The sequence below is a fragment of the Salmo salar genome, chromosome 11, assembly GCF_965601325.2.
Source record: "Salmo salar chromosome 11, fSalSal1, whole genome shotgun sequence".
NCBI lineage: Eukaryota > Metazoa > Chordata > Actinopteri > Salmoniformes > Salmonidae > Salmo > Salmo salar.
The window spans coordinates 119,543,803-119,562,054 of NC_138301.1; the positions used below are offsets into that span (position 1 = coordinate 119,543,803).

General features: G+C 44.7%; 1 protein-coding gene and 1 non-coding gene across 2 annotated transcripts in view; both read right to left on the reverse strand.

Annotated features, from left to right (window-relative positions):
- Positions 1 to 18,252, reverse strand: part of dchs1b (dachsous cadherin-related 1b) — a 249,121-nt gene that overhangs the window by 49,409 nt on the left and 181,460 nt on the right. Inside the window, 4 exon segments of the mRNA XM_082957589.1 lie at positions 12,733 to 12,848; positions 13,084 to 13,379; positions 13,876 to 14,065; positions 14,326 to 14,573. Coding sequence (XP_082813715.1) covers positions 12,733 to 12,848; positions 13,084 to 13,379; positions 13,876 to 14,065; positions 14,326 to 14,573 — 850 coding nt within the window.
- trnaa-agc (transfer RNA alanine (anticodon AGC)) lies at positions 11,263 to 11,338 on the reverse strand. The gene has a single exon. It is a non-coding gene; the product is annotated as a tRNA-Ala (tRNA).

Consider the following 18,252-nt stretch of genomic DNA (forward strand, 5'->3'; position numbering starts at 1 on the left):
GAAGGAGAGGAGAGGGGAGGAAATGAGAGGAGAGGAGACGAAATGAGAGAAGAAGGAGAGGAGAGGAGAGGGGAGGAAATGAGAGAAGGAGAGGAGAGGAGAGGGGAGGAAATGGGAGAAGAGGAGATGGGAAGGATAGGAGAGGACAGGAGAAGGGAAGGATAGGATAGAATAGGATAGGAGAGGAGAGGAGAGGAGAGGAGAGGAGATGAGAGGAGAGGAGAGGAGAGGAGAGGAGAGGAGAGGAGAGGAGAGGAGAGGAGAGGAGAGGAGAGGAGAGGAGAGGAGAGGAGAGGAGAGGAGATGGGAAGGAGAGGAGAGGAGAGAAGATGGGAAGGAGAGGAGATCGGAAGGAGAGGAGAGGAGAGAAGATGGGAAGGAGAGGAGAGGAGAGGAGAGAAGATGGGAAGGAGAGGAGAGGAGAGGAGAGGAGAGGAGAGGAGAGGAGAGGAGAGGAGAGGAGAGGAGAGGAGAGGAGAGGAGAGGAGAGGAGAGGAGAGGAGAGGAGAGGAGAGGAGAGGAGAGGAGAGGAGAGGAGAGGAGAGGAAATGGGAGAAGAGGAGAGGAGAGGAGAGGAGAGGAAATGGGAGAAGACGATGAAAACATGAATTGGTTGACTAGATGGAACCATGTATCCAGCTGATTTAAATATGTAAACTATTGGTAAGAAAATATCATATTTTTCAGACCTGGAAAAAGACAATTTTTTACTGCAGTTGAGAGACAATACTGTCCAAAAAAAAGTGTACAAGGTGGATCAGCCCTAAAAAATGATTGATAGACAAAACTATTCCTTTTGATCAGAAAACCTTTGTTCGCCAATGTCTTCCTGATTCACATACACTGATAACCTACTAAGAATGACAGCCAGCCAATTCAGATCAGAAAAAAGTATACTCTCTCTCCCCTCTCTGTCTCTCTCTTCTCCCTGTCTCTCTCTCTACTCTCTCCCTGTCTCTCGTTGCTCTTTACTCTCTCTCTCCCTGTCTCTCTCTACTCTCTCCCTGTCTCTCTCTACTCTCTCCCTGTCTCTCGTTGCTCTCTACTCTCTCTCTCCCCCCATCTGTGTAGTAAAGCAGATTAACTGCGGCGTTTCTCATGAAGGATTGACAAGGGTTTCCAACATGCTGTTCTCATAAAGTTCTTTACTTTACAACACTAACACAATCACCAGGACACGCTCTCTACTTTCTGCTGAAACAAGAGAAGGTAAACATAGCTAATGTTAGCTAGCCAACTCAACGCACCTCTCTTGGCCAGTTAGCTTGCTAGCTAACTTAACTTTTATTTAAGTGAATACTGGAGCAGCTCTGTGAATGCATACTGGAGCAGCCCTGTGAATGCATACTGGAGAAGCCCTGTGAATGCATACTGGAGCAGCTCTGTGAATGCATACTGGAGAAGCTCTGTGAATGAATACTGGAGCAGCCCTGTGAATGAATACTGGAGCAGCTCTGTGAATGCATACTGGAGAAGCTCTGTGAATGCATACTGGAGCAGCCCTGTGAATGCATACTGAAGAAGCTCTGTGAATGCATACTGAAGAAGCTCTGTGAATGAATACTGGCGCAGCTCTGTGAATGCATACTGAAGAAGCTCTGTGAATGAATACTGGAGCAGCTCTGTGAATGAATACTGGCGCAGCTCTGTGAAGGCATACTGGAGCAGCTCTGTGAATGCATACTGGAGCAGCCCTGTGAATGAATACTGGAGCAGCTCTGTGAATGCATACTGGAGAAGCTCTGTGAATGAATACTGGAGCAGCTCTGTGAATGCATACTGGCGCAGCTCTTTGAATGAATACTGGAGCAGCCCTGTGAATACATACTGGAGCAGCTCTGTGAATGCATACTGGAGCAGCTCTGTGAATACATACTGGAGCATCTCTCTGAATGCATACTGGAGCAGCCCTGTGAATGCATACTGGCGCAGCTCTGTGAATGCATACTGGAGCAGCTCTGTGAATGCATACTGGAGCAGCTCTGTGAATTAATACTAGAGCAGCTCTGTGAATTAATACTGGAGCAGCTCTGTGACAAAATATGGCAACTTACTAAAACAACTAAAGCACACCCTATCAGACAGGATATCAGACACCCTATCAGACAGGATATCAGACACCCTATCGACAGGATGTCAGACAGGCTATCAGACACCCTATCAGACAGGATATCAGACACCCTATCAGACAGGATATCAGACACCCTATCGACAGGATGTCAGACAGGCTATCAGACACCCTATCAGACAGGATATCAGACACCCTATCAGACAGGATATCAGACACCCTATCAGTCTGACAGTCATGTTCTGTTGAACAGGGGGAAGCAGTGGTATTTACATGCCTGCAGAGCCAGTTAAACTAACCAATACAGAGTTTATACCAATACAGAGTTTATACCAATACAGAGTTTATACCAATACAGAGATTATACCAATACAGAGTTTATACCAATACAGAGTTTATACCAATACAGAGTTTATACCAATACAGAGTTTATACCAATACAGAGATTATACCAATACAGAGTTTATACCAATACAGAGATTATACCAATACAGAGTTTATACCAATACAGAGTTTATACCAATACAGAGATTATACCAATACAGAGTTTATACCAATACAGAGATTATACCAATACAGAGTTTATACCAATACAGAGTTTATACCAACACAGAGATTATACCAATACAGAGTTTATACCAATACAGAGTTTATACCAATACAGAGTTTATACCAATACAGAGTTTATACCAATACAGAGTTTATACCAATACAGAGTTTCCACTATAAGACAGACAGAGACACGCTCACAAACACACACACACACACACACACACACACACACACACACACACACACACACACACACACACCACACACACACACACACACACACACACACACACACACACACACACACACACACACACACACACACACACACCCTACCACCACCCCAACACACACACCCTACCACCACCCCAACACACACACCCTACCACCACCCCAACACACACACCCCACCACCACCCCAACACACACACCCTACCACCACCCCAACACACACACCCTACCACCACCCCAACACACACACCCTACCACCATCCCAACACACACACCGTACCAACACACACAACCCTCACTCCAACTGGAACTATACTGAACAAAATATAAAACGCAACATGCAACAATTTCAAAGATTTTACTGAGTTACAGTTCATGTAATTAAATCAGTCAATTAAAATTAATTCATTAGGCCCTAATCTATCAATTTCACATGACTGGGCAGGGGCACAGCCATGGGTCGGCCTGGGAGGGCATAGGCCCACCCACTTTGGAGCCAGCTCCACCCACTGGGGAGCCAGACCCAGCCAATCAGAATTCGTTTTTCCCCACAAAAGGGTTTTATTACAGACAGAAATACTCCTCAGTTTCATCAGCTGTCCAGGTAGCTGGTTTCAGACGATCCCACAGGGGAAGAAGGCTGATGTGGAGGTTCTGGGCTGGCCTGGTTACACGTTGTCTGCAGTTGTGAGTCCAGTTGTACGTACTGCCAAATTCTCTAAAACAATGTTGGAGGCGACTTATGGTAAAGAAATTAACATTTGATTTTCTAGCAACAGCTCTGGTGGACATTCCTGCAGTCAGCATGCCAATTGCACGCTCCCTCAAAACTTGAGACATCTGTGGCATTGTGTTGTGTGACAAAACTGCTCGTTTTAGAGTGGCCTTTTATTGTCCCCAGCACAAGGTGCACCTGTGTAATGATCATGCTGTTTAATCAGCTTCTTGATATGCCACACCTGTCAGGTGGATGGATTATCTTGGCAAAGCTTTTTGTACTTCACCTCTATCCTTCTCTCCATCTCTTCCCCTCTTTCCTTCTCTCCATATCGTTCCTTCTCTCCATCATTAGCATGTCTCCTACTCCCCCTATAAAGCCTGAGTGACCCCCCCCCCCCCCATCTATAATACAGGCTGAGGAGTGATAGAAACCAGAAGTTAAACATTAGCGGTGGGTAATTCAGCAGCCTCTCCTCTCGACAGTAATGGCTTAAAGAAACTAAGCTAGACTCATCTGGGACCGCCATTAACTAACTGTCTTCTGTACTGTAGACTACCCCTCTCTGTTTCATTAACTGTCCCTCTGTACTGTAGACTACCCCTCTCTGTTTCATTAACTGTCCCTCTGTACTGTAGAATACCCCTCTCAGTTTCATTAACTGTCCCTCTGTACTGTAGACTACCCCTCTGTTTCATTAACTGTCCCTCTGTACTGTAGACTACCTGTCTGTTTCATTAACTGTCCCTCTGTACTGTAGACTACCCCTCTGTTTCATTAACTGTCCCTCTGTACTGTAGACTACCTCTCTGTTTCATTAACTGTCCCTCTGTACTGTAGACTACCCCTCTGTTTCATTAACTGTCCCTCTGTACTGTAGACTACCTGTCTGTTTCATTAACTGTCCCTCTGTACTGTAGACTACCCCTCTCTGTTTCATTAACTGTCCCTCTGTACTGTAGACTACCCCTCTCTGTTTCATTAACTGTCCCTCTGTACTGTAGACTACCTGTCTGTTTCATTAACTGTCCCTCTGTACTGTAGACTACCCCTCTGTTTCATTAACTGTCCCTCTGTACTGTAGACTACCTGTCTGTTTCATTAACTGTCCCTCTGTACTGTAGACTACCCCTCTGTTTCATTAACTGTCCCTCTGTACTGTAGACTACCCCTCTCTGTTTCATTAACTGTCCCTCTGTACTGTAGACTACCCCTCTCTGTTTCATTAACTGTCCCTCTGTACTGTAGACTACCCCTCTCAGTTTCATTAACTGTCCCTCTGTACTGTAGACTACCCCTCTGTTTCATTAACTGTCCCTCTGTACTGTAGACTACCCCTCTCTGTTTCATTAACTGTCCCTCTGTACTGTAGACTACCCCTCTGTTTCATTAACTGTCCCTCTGTACTGTAGACTACCTCTCTGTTTCATTAACTGTCCCTCTGTACTGTAGACTACCCCTCTGTTTCATTAACTGTCCCTCTGTACTGTAGACTACCTGTCTGTTTCATTAACTGTCCATCTGTACTGTAGACTACACCTCTCTGTTTCATTAACTGTCCCTCTGTACTGTAGACTACCCCTCTCTGTTTCATTAACTGTCCCTCTGTACTGTAGACTACTTGTCTGTTTCATTAACTGTCCCTCTGTACTGTAGACTACCCCTCTCTGTTTCATTAACTGTCCCTCTGTACTGTAGACTACCTGTCTGTTTCATTAACTGTCCCTCTGTACTGTAGACTACCCCTCTGTTTCATTAACTGTCCCTCTGTACTGTAGACTACCTGTCTGTTTCATTAACTGTCCCTCTGTACTGTAGACTACCCCTCTCTGTTTCATTAACTGTCCCTCTGTACTGTAGACTACCTGTCTGTTTCATTAACTGTCCCTCTGTACTGTAGACTACCCCTCTCTGTTTCATTAACTGTCCCTCTGTACTGTAGACTACCCCTCTCTGTTTCATTAACTGTCCCTCTGTACTGTAGACTACCCCTCTCAGTTTCATTAACTGTCCCTCTGTACTGTAGACTACCCCTCTGTTTCATTAACTGTCCCTCTGTACTGTAGACTACCCCTCTCTGTTTCATTAACTGTCCCTCTGTACTGTAGACTACCTCTCTGTTTCATTAACTGTCCCTCTGTACTGTAGACTACCCCTCTGTTTCATTAACTGTCCCTCTGTACTGTAGACTACCTGTCTGTTTCATTAACTGTCCCTCTGTACTGTAGACTACCCCTCTGTTTCATTAACTGTCCCTCTGTACTGTAGACTACCTGTCTGTTTCATTAACTGTCCCTCTGTACTGTAGACTACCCCTCTCTGTTTCATTAACTGTCCCTCTGTACTGTAGACTACCCCTCTCTGTTTCATTAACTGTCCCTCTGTACTGTAGACTACCCCTCTCTGTTTCATTAACTGTCCCTCTGTACTGTAGACTACCCCTCTCTGTTTCATTAACTGTCCCTCTGTACTGTAGACTACCCCTCTCAGTTTCATTAACTGTCCCTCTGTACTGTAGACTACCCCTCTGTTTCATTAACTGTCCCTCTGTACTGTAGACTACCCCTCTCTGTTTCATTAACTGTCCCTCTGTACTGTAGACTACCTCTCTGTTTCATTAACTGTCCCTCTGTACTGTAGACTACCCCTCTGTTTCATTAACTGTCCCTCTGTACTGTAGACTACCTGTCTGTTTCATTAACTGTCCCTCTGTACTGTAGACTACCCCTCTCTGTTTCATTAACTGTCCCTCTGTACTGTAGACTACCCCTCTCTGTTTCATTAACTGTCCCTCTGTACTGTAGACTACCCCTCTCTGTTTCATTAACTGTCCCTCTGTACTGTAGACTACCTCTCTCTGTTTCATTAACTGTCCCTCTGTACTGTAGACTACCCCTCTCTGTTTCATTAACTGTCCCTCTGTACTGTAGACTACCCCTCTCTGTTTCATTAACTGTCCCTCTGTACTGTAGACTACCCCTCTCTGTTTCATTAACTGTCCCTCTGTACTGTAGACTACCTCTCTCTGTTTCATTAACTGTCCCTCTGTACTGTAGACTACCCCTCTGTTTCATTAACTGTCCCTCTGTACTGTAGACTACCTCTCTCTGTTTCATTAACTGTCCCTCTGTACTGTAGACTACCTCTCTCTGTTTCATTAACTGTCCCTCTGTACTGTAGACTACCCCTCTGTTTCATTAACTGTCCCTCTGTACTGTAGACTACCCCTCTCTGTTTCATTAACTGTCCCTCTGTACTGTAGACTACCTCTCTCTGTTTCATTAACTGTCCCTCTGTACTGTAGACTACCCCTCTCTGTTTCATTAACTGTCCCTCTGTACTGTAGACTACCTCTCTCTGTTTCATTAACTGTCCCTCTGTACTGTAGACTACCTCTCTCTGTTTCATTAACTGTCCCTCTGTACTGTAGACTACCCCTCTGTTTCATTAACTGTCCCTCTGTACTGTAGACTACCCCTCTCTGTTTCATTAACTGTCCCTCTGTACTGTAGACTACCTCTCTGTTTCATTAACTGTCCCTCTGTACTGTAGACTACCCCTCTGTTTCATTAACTGTCCCTCTGTACTGTAGACTACCCCTCTGTTTCATTAACTGTCCCTCTGTACTGTAGACTACCCCTCTCTGTTTCATTAACTGTCCCTCTGTACTGTAGACTACCCCTCTCTGTTTCATTAACTGTCCCTCTGTACTGTAGACTACCCCTCTCTGTTTCATTAACTGTCCCTCTGTACTGTAGACTACCCCTCTCTGTTTCATTAACTGTCCCTCTGTACTGTAGACTACCTCTCTGTTTCATTAACTGTCCCTCTGTACTGTAGACTACCCCTCTCTGTTTCATTAACTGTCCCTCTGTACTGTAGACTACCCCTCTCTGTTTCATTAACTGTCCCTCTGTACTGTAGACTACCCCTCTCTGTTTCATTAACTGTCCCTCTGTACTGTAGACTACCCCTCTCTGTTTCATTAACTGTCCCTCTGTACTGTAGACTACCTCTCTCTGTTTCATTAACTGTCCCTCTGTACTGTAGACTACCCCTCTCTGTTTCATTAACTGTCCCTCTGTACTGTAGACTACCCCTCTCTGTTTCATTAACTGTCCCTCTGTACTGTAGACTACCCCTCTCTGTTTCATTAACTGTCCCTCTGTACTGTAGACTACCTCTCTCTGTTTCATTAACTGTCCCTCTGTACTGTAGACTACCCCTCTGTTTCATTAACTGTCCCTCTGTACTGTAGACTACCTCTCTCTGTTTCATTAACTGTCCCTCTGTACTGTAGACTACCTCTCTCTGTTTCATTAACTGTCCCTCTGTACTGTAGACTACCCCTCTGTTTCATTAACTGTCCCTCTGTACTGTAGACTACCCCTCTCTGTTTCATTAACTGTCCCTCTGTACTGTAGACTACCTCTCTCTGTTTCATTAACTGTCCCTCTGTACTGTAGACTACCCCTCTCTGTTTCATTAACTGTCCCTCTGTACTGTAGACTACCTCTCTCTGTTTCATTAACTGTCCCTCTGTACTGTAGACTACCTCTCTCTGTTTCATTAACTGTCCCTCTGTACTGTAGACTACCCCTCTGTTTCATTAACTGTCCCTCTGTACTGTAGACTACCCCTCTCTGTTTCATTAACTGTCCCTCTGTACTGTAGACTACCTCTCTGTTTCATTAACTGTCCCTCTGTACTGTAGACTACCCCTCTGTTTCATTAACTGTCCCTCTGTACTGTAGACTACCCCTCTGTTTCATTAACTGTCCCTCTGTACTGTAGACTACCCCTCTCTGTTTCATTAACTGTCCCTCTGTACTGTAGACTACCCCTCTCTGTTTCATTAACTGTCCCTCTGTACTGTAGACTACCCCTCTCTGTTTCATTAACTGTCCCTCTGTACTGTAGACTACCCCTCTCTGTTTCATTAACTGTCCCTCTGTACTGTAGACTACCTCTCTGTTTCATTAACTGTCCCTCTGTACTGTAGACTACCCCTCTCTGTTTCATTAACTGTCCCTCTGTACTGTAGACTACCCCTCTCTGTTTCATTAACTGTCCGTCTGTACTGTAGACTACCCCTCTCTGTTTCATTAACTGTCCCTCTGTACTGTAGATTACCCCTCTCTGTTTCATTAACTGTCCCTCTGTACTGTAGACTACCCCTCTGTTTCATTAACTGTCCCTCTGTACTGTAGACTACCTCTCTCTGTTTCATTAACTGTCCCTCTGTACTGTAGACTACCCCTCTGTTTCATTAACTGTCCCTCTGTACTGTAGACTACCCCTCTCTGTTTCATTAACTGTCCCTCTGTACTGTAGACTACCCCTCTCTGTTTCATTAACTGTCCCTCTGTACTGTAGACTACCCCTCTCTTAATTCCAAGCAGCGTGGGATGTGTGTGTGTGTGTGTGTGTGTGTGTGTGTGTGTGTGTGTGTGTGTGTGTGTGTGTGTGTGTGTGTGTGTGTGTGTGTGTGTGTGTGTGTGTGTGTGTGTGTGTCGTGTATCACACACAGAGGCCTCCATTATATTACCCAGTGCTGATGATTGAGAAACGACATGTTAATATACACATATATAACATATCAAAGGGTTTCCTCTGCTTCTCCAGCCATAATAAAACCAGCTTCCCATGAACACATCTGTCATTAGAGGAAAACCAAAGAATTAAAATGCATTAACACGGCTCATAAGAATATATCTGGAATGGAGCCAATGGACTATCGGACACATAGAAACCTGTCATGCCCTGTTCTGTTTCACCTGTCTTTGTGCTTGTCTCCCCCTTCTCCCTTTAGTATCTTCAAATACTGTCTGCACCTGGGTCATACCTTAAAACGTGATAGAAACCATGTGTTTGATGAATTTGATTCCATTCCACTGATTCTGCTCCAGCCATTAACCACGAGTCCATCCTCCCCTATTAAAAAGGTGCCACCTGTGGCTGAAGTACTATTTGAAATGATTTATAATAATACTCTTATCTGGGCTTGATTGGAGCTTGACTGGAGCAATGGAACCAATAGAACAGTGACACGGGTTACAAACCCCGCCCATCCATGAAGACAAGAAGAAAAAAAAAAAAAATGCTGAAAATAAATAGTATTTAAACCCAGGCCTGCTCAGGAGTGGAATGTAATGACGCGTAATGTGTCCATGGAAACCTGTGGTAGCTCAGCCCCTCTAGGGGAGGGATAATGGGTCCATGGAAACCTGTGGTAGCTCAGCCCCTCTAGGGGAGGGATAATGGGTCCATGGAAACCTGTGGTAGCTCAGCCCCTCTAGGGGAGGGATAATGGGTCCATGGAAACCTGTGGTAGCTCAGCCCCTCTAGGGGAGGGATAATGGGTCCATGGAAACCTGTGGTAGCTCAGCCCCTCTAGGGGAGGGATAATGGGTCCATGGAAACCTGTGGTAGCTCAGCCCCTCTAGGGGAGGGATAATGTGTCCATGGAAACCTGTGGTAGCTCAGCCCCTCTAGGGGAGGGATAATGGGTCCATGGAAACCTGTGGTAGCTCAGCCCCTCTAGGGGAGGGATAATGGGTCCATGGAAACCTGTGGTAGCTCAGCCCCTCTAGGGGAGGGATAATGGGTCCATGGAAACCTGTGGTAGCTCAGCCCCTCTAGGGGAGGGATAATGGGTCCATGGAAACCTGTGGTAGCTCAGCCCCTCTAGGGGAGGGATAATGGGTCCATGGAAACCTGTGGTAGCTCAGCCCCTCTAGGGGAGGGATAATGTGTAACGGCCATCATAGGAAGTGGACCAAAATGCAGCGGTACGTGAATTCTTATCTTTATTTTATGACGCGCACTATCCAAAAACAACAAAACGAACGACAGCTAAACAGTAATGCAGGCTAAACATAGCAGTGCACAAACAACCTCCCACAATTCCCACAACAAACACCCCCCCCCCCCCCCCCCCTATACATAGGACCTTCAATCAGAGGCAACGAGGAACAGCTGCCTCCGATTGAAGGCCCAATCTCAATTAACTAAACATAGACCTAAACACCCTAGATCTAACAATTAAATACACAACATAGAACCTAACCAAAAACCCCGGACTAATCTAAACAAACACCCCTCTACAAAACACATATACCAACAAACCCCGAACCACACAAAACAAACACCCCCTGCCACGTCCTGACCAAACTATAATAACAAATAACCCCTTTACTGGTCAGAACGTGACATAATGATTAAGGCCAATGATGTAAATCTATAGAATAAGCCTTCATGGTAAACACTCCAATGTGTTACATCAATAAATGGACCATCTCCAGAATAATTCTATAGTAGTAAAACATCAGTCCAGACCAACACTTGTACTACTGTATGGCATCTCTAAAGACTGTAAAATGTTGGAATCTGTTACCTCCTTGTAAATAAATATACAGTGCCTTCTGAAAGTATTCAAACCCCTTGACTTTTTCCTCATTTTGTTACGTTTCAGCCTGATCCTAAAATTGATTAAATCGTTTTTTCCCCCCTCTTATCAATCTACACACACTACCCTATAATGACCAAGCAAAAACAGGTTTTTGTAAATGTTTGCTAATTTATTAAAAATAAAAAACGTAAATATATACATTGTAGTCATTTAGCAGACGCTCTAATCCAGAGCGACGTACAGTAGTGAATGCATACATTTCATACATTTGTTTATCCGTACTGGTCCCCCGTGGGAATTGAACCCACAACCCTGGCGTTGCTAACACCATGCTCTACCAACTGAGCCACACGGGACCGTATCCCATATACATTTGCATAAGTATTCAGACCCTTTACTCAGTACTTTGTTGAAGCACCTTTGGCAGCGATTACAGCATCGAGTCTTCTTAGGTATGATGCTACAAGCTTGGCACACCTATATTTGGGGAGTTTCTCCCGTTCTTCTCTGCAGATCCTCTCAAGCTCTGTCAGGTTGGATGGGGAGCGTTGCTGCACAGCTTTTTTCAGGTCTCTCCAGAGAAGTCCGATCGGGTTCAAGTCCGGGCTCTGGCTGGGCCACTCAAGGACATTCAGAGACTTGTCCTGAAGCCACTCCGGCGTTGTCTTGGCTGTGTGCATAGGGTCGTTATCCTGTTGGAAGGTGAATCTTTGCCCAGTCTGAGGTCCTGAGCGCTCTGGAGCAGGTTTTCATCAAGGATCTCTCTGTACTTTGCTCTGTTCATATTTCCCTCGATCCTGACTAGTCTCCTAGTCCCTGCCGCTGAAAAACATCCCCACAGCATGATGCTGCCACCACCATGCTTCACCGTAGGGATGGTGCCAGGTTTCCTCCAGACGTGACACCTGGAATTTATTGCATTTAACAGGCGTGCCTCAACAATTCCTTCAACCTCATGGCTTGGTTTTTCCTCTGACATGCACTGTCAACTGTGGAACCTTATATAGACAGGTGTGTGCCTTTCCAAATCATGTCCAATCAATTGAATTTACCACAGATGGACTCCAATCAAGTTGTAGAAACATCTCAAGGATGATTAATGGAAACAGGATGCACCTGAGCTCAATTTAGAGTCTCATAGCAAAGGGTCTGAATACTTATTTAAATAATCTATTTCTGTTTTTTATTTTTAATACATTTGTAAGAACTTCTAAAAACGTGTTTTTGCTTTGTCATTATGGGGTATTTGTGTGTAGATTGCTGAGGAATTAATTTTATTTAATCAATTTTAGAACTAGGCTGTAAATGTAAAAAAAAAAAGTGGAAAAGTGAAGGGTTCTGAACACTTTTCCGAAGGAACTGAATATGATTCTCCCTGTTCTGGGGTCTGAGACAGAGCTCGCAGTGTTAGGTTTAGGAGGATTACAGGTGTAGGATCTTAATTTGACCTGTATTGACGTAGCAAAAATAATCCCGCTGCAACAAGATTTGAACATTTAGTCCATAATGTTGGTTGATATGTGGTTAGGCTATTAGCTGGTCAAAATGGGGCTACATAAAATGTGGAATAATGTTAATATAACCGTGTGAGTGTGAGCTTTCAGTGAATTTATGCCTTTCCTGCAGCTCAGGAACAAAAGAGTGATCCAATTAAGATCCTCCATCTGTAGACTTGAGTCTGTGTTGGAAGTCTCAGTAATGTTAGGGTCTTACTCGTGTCAGAGGCCAGGGGTTAGGGGTCAGAAGTCTTACCGGTGTTGGGGTTCAGGCTGAAGCGTCCATCGCTGTTCCCTAATTGGATGCTGTAGGACACTCGTCCGTTCTCTCCCTCATCCTCGTCACGAGCCATCACGTACACAACCACGAACCTGACAATACACAGCAGATAGTCAGGACCTGGATCTTAAAAGTCAAACTACATTCTTCACATCAATCTATCACTTTCCATTGTGATTCAGGCCTCATCCATGTCTCCTCTTGACAAGGTCTACAGATGCATACACGGTATCTGGACTAGACTATGGACAGCTCAACTTCTTACATTATGGGGCTAAATTCTCCCTTATAATGTTGTGTTTTTAATAATTTGAATGTTTTGCTCACCCGACAGGCTGGTCCTCCATGACGCTGACTGCGGACGATGAGCTGAACACGGGAGCGTTGTCATTCTCGTCCGTCACAAACACCCGGGCTGTCACTGACCCCCAGCGCCGCTCGGACACGTCCTCCGCCTGGTCAGTCGCCCTGACAACCAGGTAGAGGGAGGACGTGGTCTCGTGATCCAACTTCTGACCCAAGGTCAGGACCCCAGTGGAAGGGTCAAGGGTCAGGAGGTGAAGGGAGTCAGGCCAGCGGTGTTGGATCGAGTAAAGCAGCTCGCTGTTGGGACCACTGCCGTCCTAAAGGAACAGAGAAATGAGAACGTCTGATTTAACATAATTAACACATAAAGTATGAGTTTTTAGGGACAAGACATTACCTTATCGGCCCGACTCTTGACATTTTGATAGTTAATAGCAACAAAACCGTTGAACCTGAAGAGACATCATATCTTAACTCCTACAGTGAGGTAACTGAGCCACACATGGTCCCGTGTGGCTCAGTTGGTAGAGCATGGGTGTTTGCAACGCCAGGGTTGTGGGTTCGATTCCCACGGGGGACCAGTACGGAGGAAAAATGTATGTAATGTATGCATTCACTACTGTAAGTCGCTCTGGATAAGAGCATCTGCTAAATGATGTAAAAATGTAAAAAAATGTAACTCCAACCCTGATATTGAAACCCCAACATGTTATCTCTTCTATCAGATTATTGATTATATTTTACTATTTTATTATCATGTGTAAAGCTGTTTATTTTGATTATATTTGATTATATAACCTACTACTGTCCCACCTTATCAGCAGCCTGGAAGGTATAGATGGAGACTCCCGGCTGGGTGTCCTCTGGTATCACTATGGTAACGGGGTCCTCGGTGAACTGGGGGGCGTGGTCATTGCTGTCTTGGACGTTAATGTCCAGCTGTACTCTGTGACTGCTGGGGTACGCCAGCGTGAAATCTGATACCTCCACATGCAGAGTGTACCTGGAAGGAGAGAGGGATGGATGGATGGGAGAGAGAGAGAGAAAGAGAGAGAGAGAGAGAGAGAGAGAGAGAGAGAGAGAGAGAGAGAGAGAGAGAGAGAGAGAGAGAGCGAGAGAGAGAGAGATAGAGAGAGAGAGTCAAGTTGAGATAGAAGTAAATAAATAATAGAAAAAGGAAATCCTCTCTAAACTCCCAGATGTATGCCGTATAATAGGTTTAATAAAGATGTAATGAAGAATAGGTGTAATTAGCAGGTTCACCTATCCCCTTCCTCATAGTCCAGTTCTCTGACCAGGTACACGTCTCCCGTAACCCGGTCAACCATGAACGTCCCCTTCCGGTCCGTCCCGCCCACCACCACGTACGTCACCTGGCCGTCCAACGACAGCGTGTCACGCTGGTCATGTGACCGGACAGAGCCAATGACAGAGCCTGGGGCGATGCCCTCCACTGAGTTGAGAGTCATGGAGAGAGTGTTCTTTGCAGAAGACTTACTGGAGTTCACAACCTGCAGGTGAAGACAGATAGAGTGTGTTCAATCCAGTTCAATCCAGTTCAATTTAATTCAATGCATCTGGGAATCATTTAAAATGGGTGGGAAAGCAGAGCAAGGAACTTAAAGTACCAGTCAAAAGTTTGGACACACATACTCATTCAAGAGTTTTTCTTAATGTTTGATGATTTTCTACATTGTAGAATAATAGTGAAGACATCAAAACTATGAAATAACACACTTGGAATCATGTAGTAACCAAAAAAGTGTTAAACAAATGAAAATATATTTTAGATTTTTAGATTATTTAAAGTAGGCACCCTTTGCCTTGACAGTTTTGCACACTCTTGGCATTCTCTCAACCAGCTTCATGAGGTAGTCACCTGGAATGCATTGTTAACAGTTACTTTGTGGAATTTCTTTCCTTTTTAATGCGTTTGAGCCAGTTGTGTTGTGACAAGGTAGGGGTGGTATACAGAAGATAGCCCTACTTGGTAAAAGACCAAGTTATGGTAAAAGACCATATTATGGCAAGAACAGCTCAAATAAGCAAAGAGAAACGACAGTCCATCATTATTTTAAGACATGAAAGGCAGTCAATGCATCCACAAAAACTATCAAGCTCTATGATGAAACTGGCTCTCATGAGGACCGCCACAGGAAAGAAGACCCAGAGTTACCTCTTATGCAGAGTTCATTAGAGTTTTAACCCTTTCGGCACGGCAGGTAGCCTAGCGGTTAGAGCATCGGGCCAGTAACCGAAAGGTTGCTGGATCAAATCCCCGAGCTGACAAGGTAAAAATGTGTCGTTCTGTCCCTGAACAAGGCAGTTAACCCACTGTTCCCCGGTAGGTCGTCATTGTAAATAAGAATTTGTTCTTAACTGACTTGCCTAGTTAAATAAAGGTTACATTTAAAAAATATTTATTTAATATATATATATAAAAAAAAAGTGAGTTACCAGCATCAGACATTGCAGCCCAAATAAATGCTTCACAGAGTAACAGACGCATCTCAACATCAACTGTTCAGAGGAGACTGTGTGAATCAGGCCTTCCTGGTCGAATTGCAGCAAATAAATCAATAAGAAGAGACTTGCTTGGGCCAGGAAAAACGAGCAATGGACATTAGGCCAGTGGAAATCTGTCCTTTGGATTTCAGTCCAAATTTGAGATTTTTGGTTCCAACCTCTGTGTCTTTGTGAGACGCAGAGCAGGTGAACAGATGATCTCCGCATGTGTCGTTCCCCCCGTGAAGCATGGAGGAGGAGATGTGATGGTGCTTAGATGGTGACACTGTCAGTGATTTATTTAGAATTCAAGGCATGCTTAACTAGCAACACTACCACGGCATTCTGCAGCGATACGCCATCCCATCTAGTTTGCGCTTAGTGGGACTATCATTTGTTTTTCAACAGGACAATGATCCAACACACCTCCAGGCTGTGTAAGGGCTATTTGACCAAGAAGGAGAGTGATGGAGTGCTGCATCAGATAACCTGACCTCCACAATCACCCAACCTCAATCCAATTGACATGGTTTGGGATGAGTTGGACCGCAGAGTGAAGGAAAAGCAGCTAACAAGTGCTCAGCATATGTGGGAACTCCTTCAAGACTGTTGGAAAAGCATTTCAGGTGAAGCTGGTTGAGAGAATGCCAAGAATGTGCAAAGCAGTCATCAAGGCAAAGGGTGGTTACTTTGAAGAATCTAAAATCTAAAATATATTTTGATTTGTTTAACACCTTTTTGATTACTACATGATTCCATATGTGTAATTTCATAATTTTGATGTCTTCACTATTATTCTACAACGTAGAAAATAGTAAAAAAAAAATAAAGAAAAACCCTGGAATGAGTAGATGTGTCCAAACTTTTGACTGGCGCTGTATATTTCAATTCCATTCACTTTAATACAATTCATCTTCTGCTTTATGCCTGTCAAAATGAATTGACTCAGACTGAAAAGTCCCCCCAGGTTTAAACGGATTAAATACCCCTCTAAAGAAATAGACCATGTCTGGGAAGACAGACAGTGACTCGAAGGATACAGACAGACAGTTGTCCAGATGTTGTCTGTCAGGGACTATAACCGTAAAAAAATGTTTTGTCCCAATAGCCTTACACAATGATTTTCCAATTGTGTTCCAACTGGCACCCTATTCCCTATATAGTGCACTACTATAGACCAGAGCCCTATGGCACCCTATTCCCTATAAAGTGCACTACTTTAGACCAGGTCCCATCGGGCTCTGGTCAAAAGTAGTGCGCCCTATACTGTAAGGAATAAGGTGGCGTTTGGAACACAGACATAACATTGAACTATAGTGATGACAGAGAGGGGATAAGACAAGGAAACAATGATGGGAGGACAAAAAAAGAAACAAGTGTGTAAACATTCCCTTTCAGAGACATGCTCCAACACACGCTACTGGTCAGGCCAACACGCTACTGGTCAGGCCAACACGCTACTGGTCAGGCCAACACGCTATCGGTCAGGCCAACACGCTACTGGTCAGGCCAACACGCTACTGGTCAGGCCAACACGCTACTGGTCAGGCCAACATGCTACTGGTCAGGCCAACACGCTACTGGTCAGGCCAACACGCTATCGGTCAGGCCAACACGCTACTGGTCAGGCCAACACGCTACTGGTCAGGCCAACACGCTATCGGTCAGGCCAACACGCTACTGGTCAGGCCAACACGCTACTGGTCAGGCCAACACGCTACTGGTCAGGCCAACTATAGCGGTGGGGATGGTAATACAGCTCTATATTGATGGGATGGTAATACAGCTCTATAGTGGTGGGGATGGTAATACAGCTCTATAGTGGTGGGGATGGTAATACAGCTATATAGTGATGGGGATGGTAATACAGCTCTATAGTGGTGGGGATGGTAATACAGCTCTATAGTGGTGGTAATACAGCTCTATAGTGGTGGGGATGGTAATACAGCTCTATAGTGGTGGTAATACAGCTCTATAGTGGTGGGGATGGTAATACAGCTCTATAGTGGTGGGGATGGTAATACAGCTCTATAGTGATGGGGATGGTAATACAGCTCTATAGTGGTGGGGATGGTAATACAGCTCTATAGTGGTGGGGATGGTAATACAGCTCTATAGTGGTGGGGATGGTAATACAGCTCTATAGTGGTGGGGATGGTAATACAGCTCTATAGTGATGGGGATGGTAATACAGCTCTATAGTGGTGGGGATGGTAATACAGCTCTATAGTGGTGGGGATGGTAATACAGCTCTATAGTGATGGGGATGGTAATACAGCTCTATAGTGGTGGGGATGGTAATACAGCTCTATAGTGGTGGGGATGGTAATACAGCTCTATAGTGGTGGGGATGGTAATACAGCTCTATAGTGGTGGGGATGGTAATACAGCTCTATAGTTGTGTGTGTGTGTGTGTGTGTGTGTGTGTGTGTGTGTGTGTGTGTGTGTGTGTGTGTGTGTGTGTGTGTGTGTGTGTGTGTGTGTGTGTGTGTGTGTGTGTCTGTGTGTGTGTGTGTGTGTGTGTGTGTGTTTGTGTGTGTGTTTGTGTGTGTGTAAAATACACCAGAGCTTTTGCAGCTGACTGGCAATAATAATCCCATTTCCTCTGAAGTCTGCATAGTGTAAATATCTGAAGACCAGTGGAGGAAAAGAGTCATGATAATTAACATGAGGCAGAGATTTTAG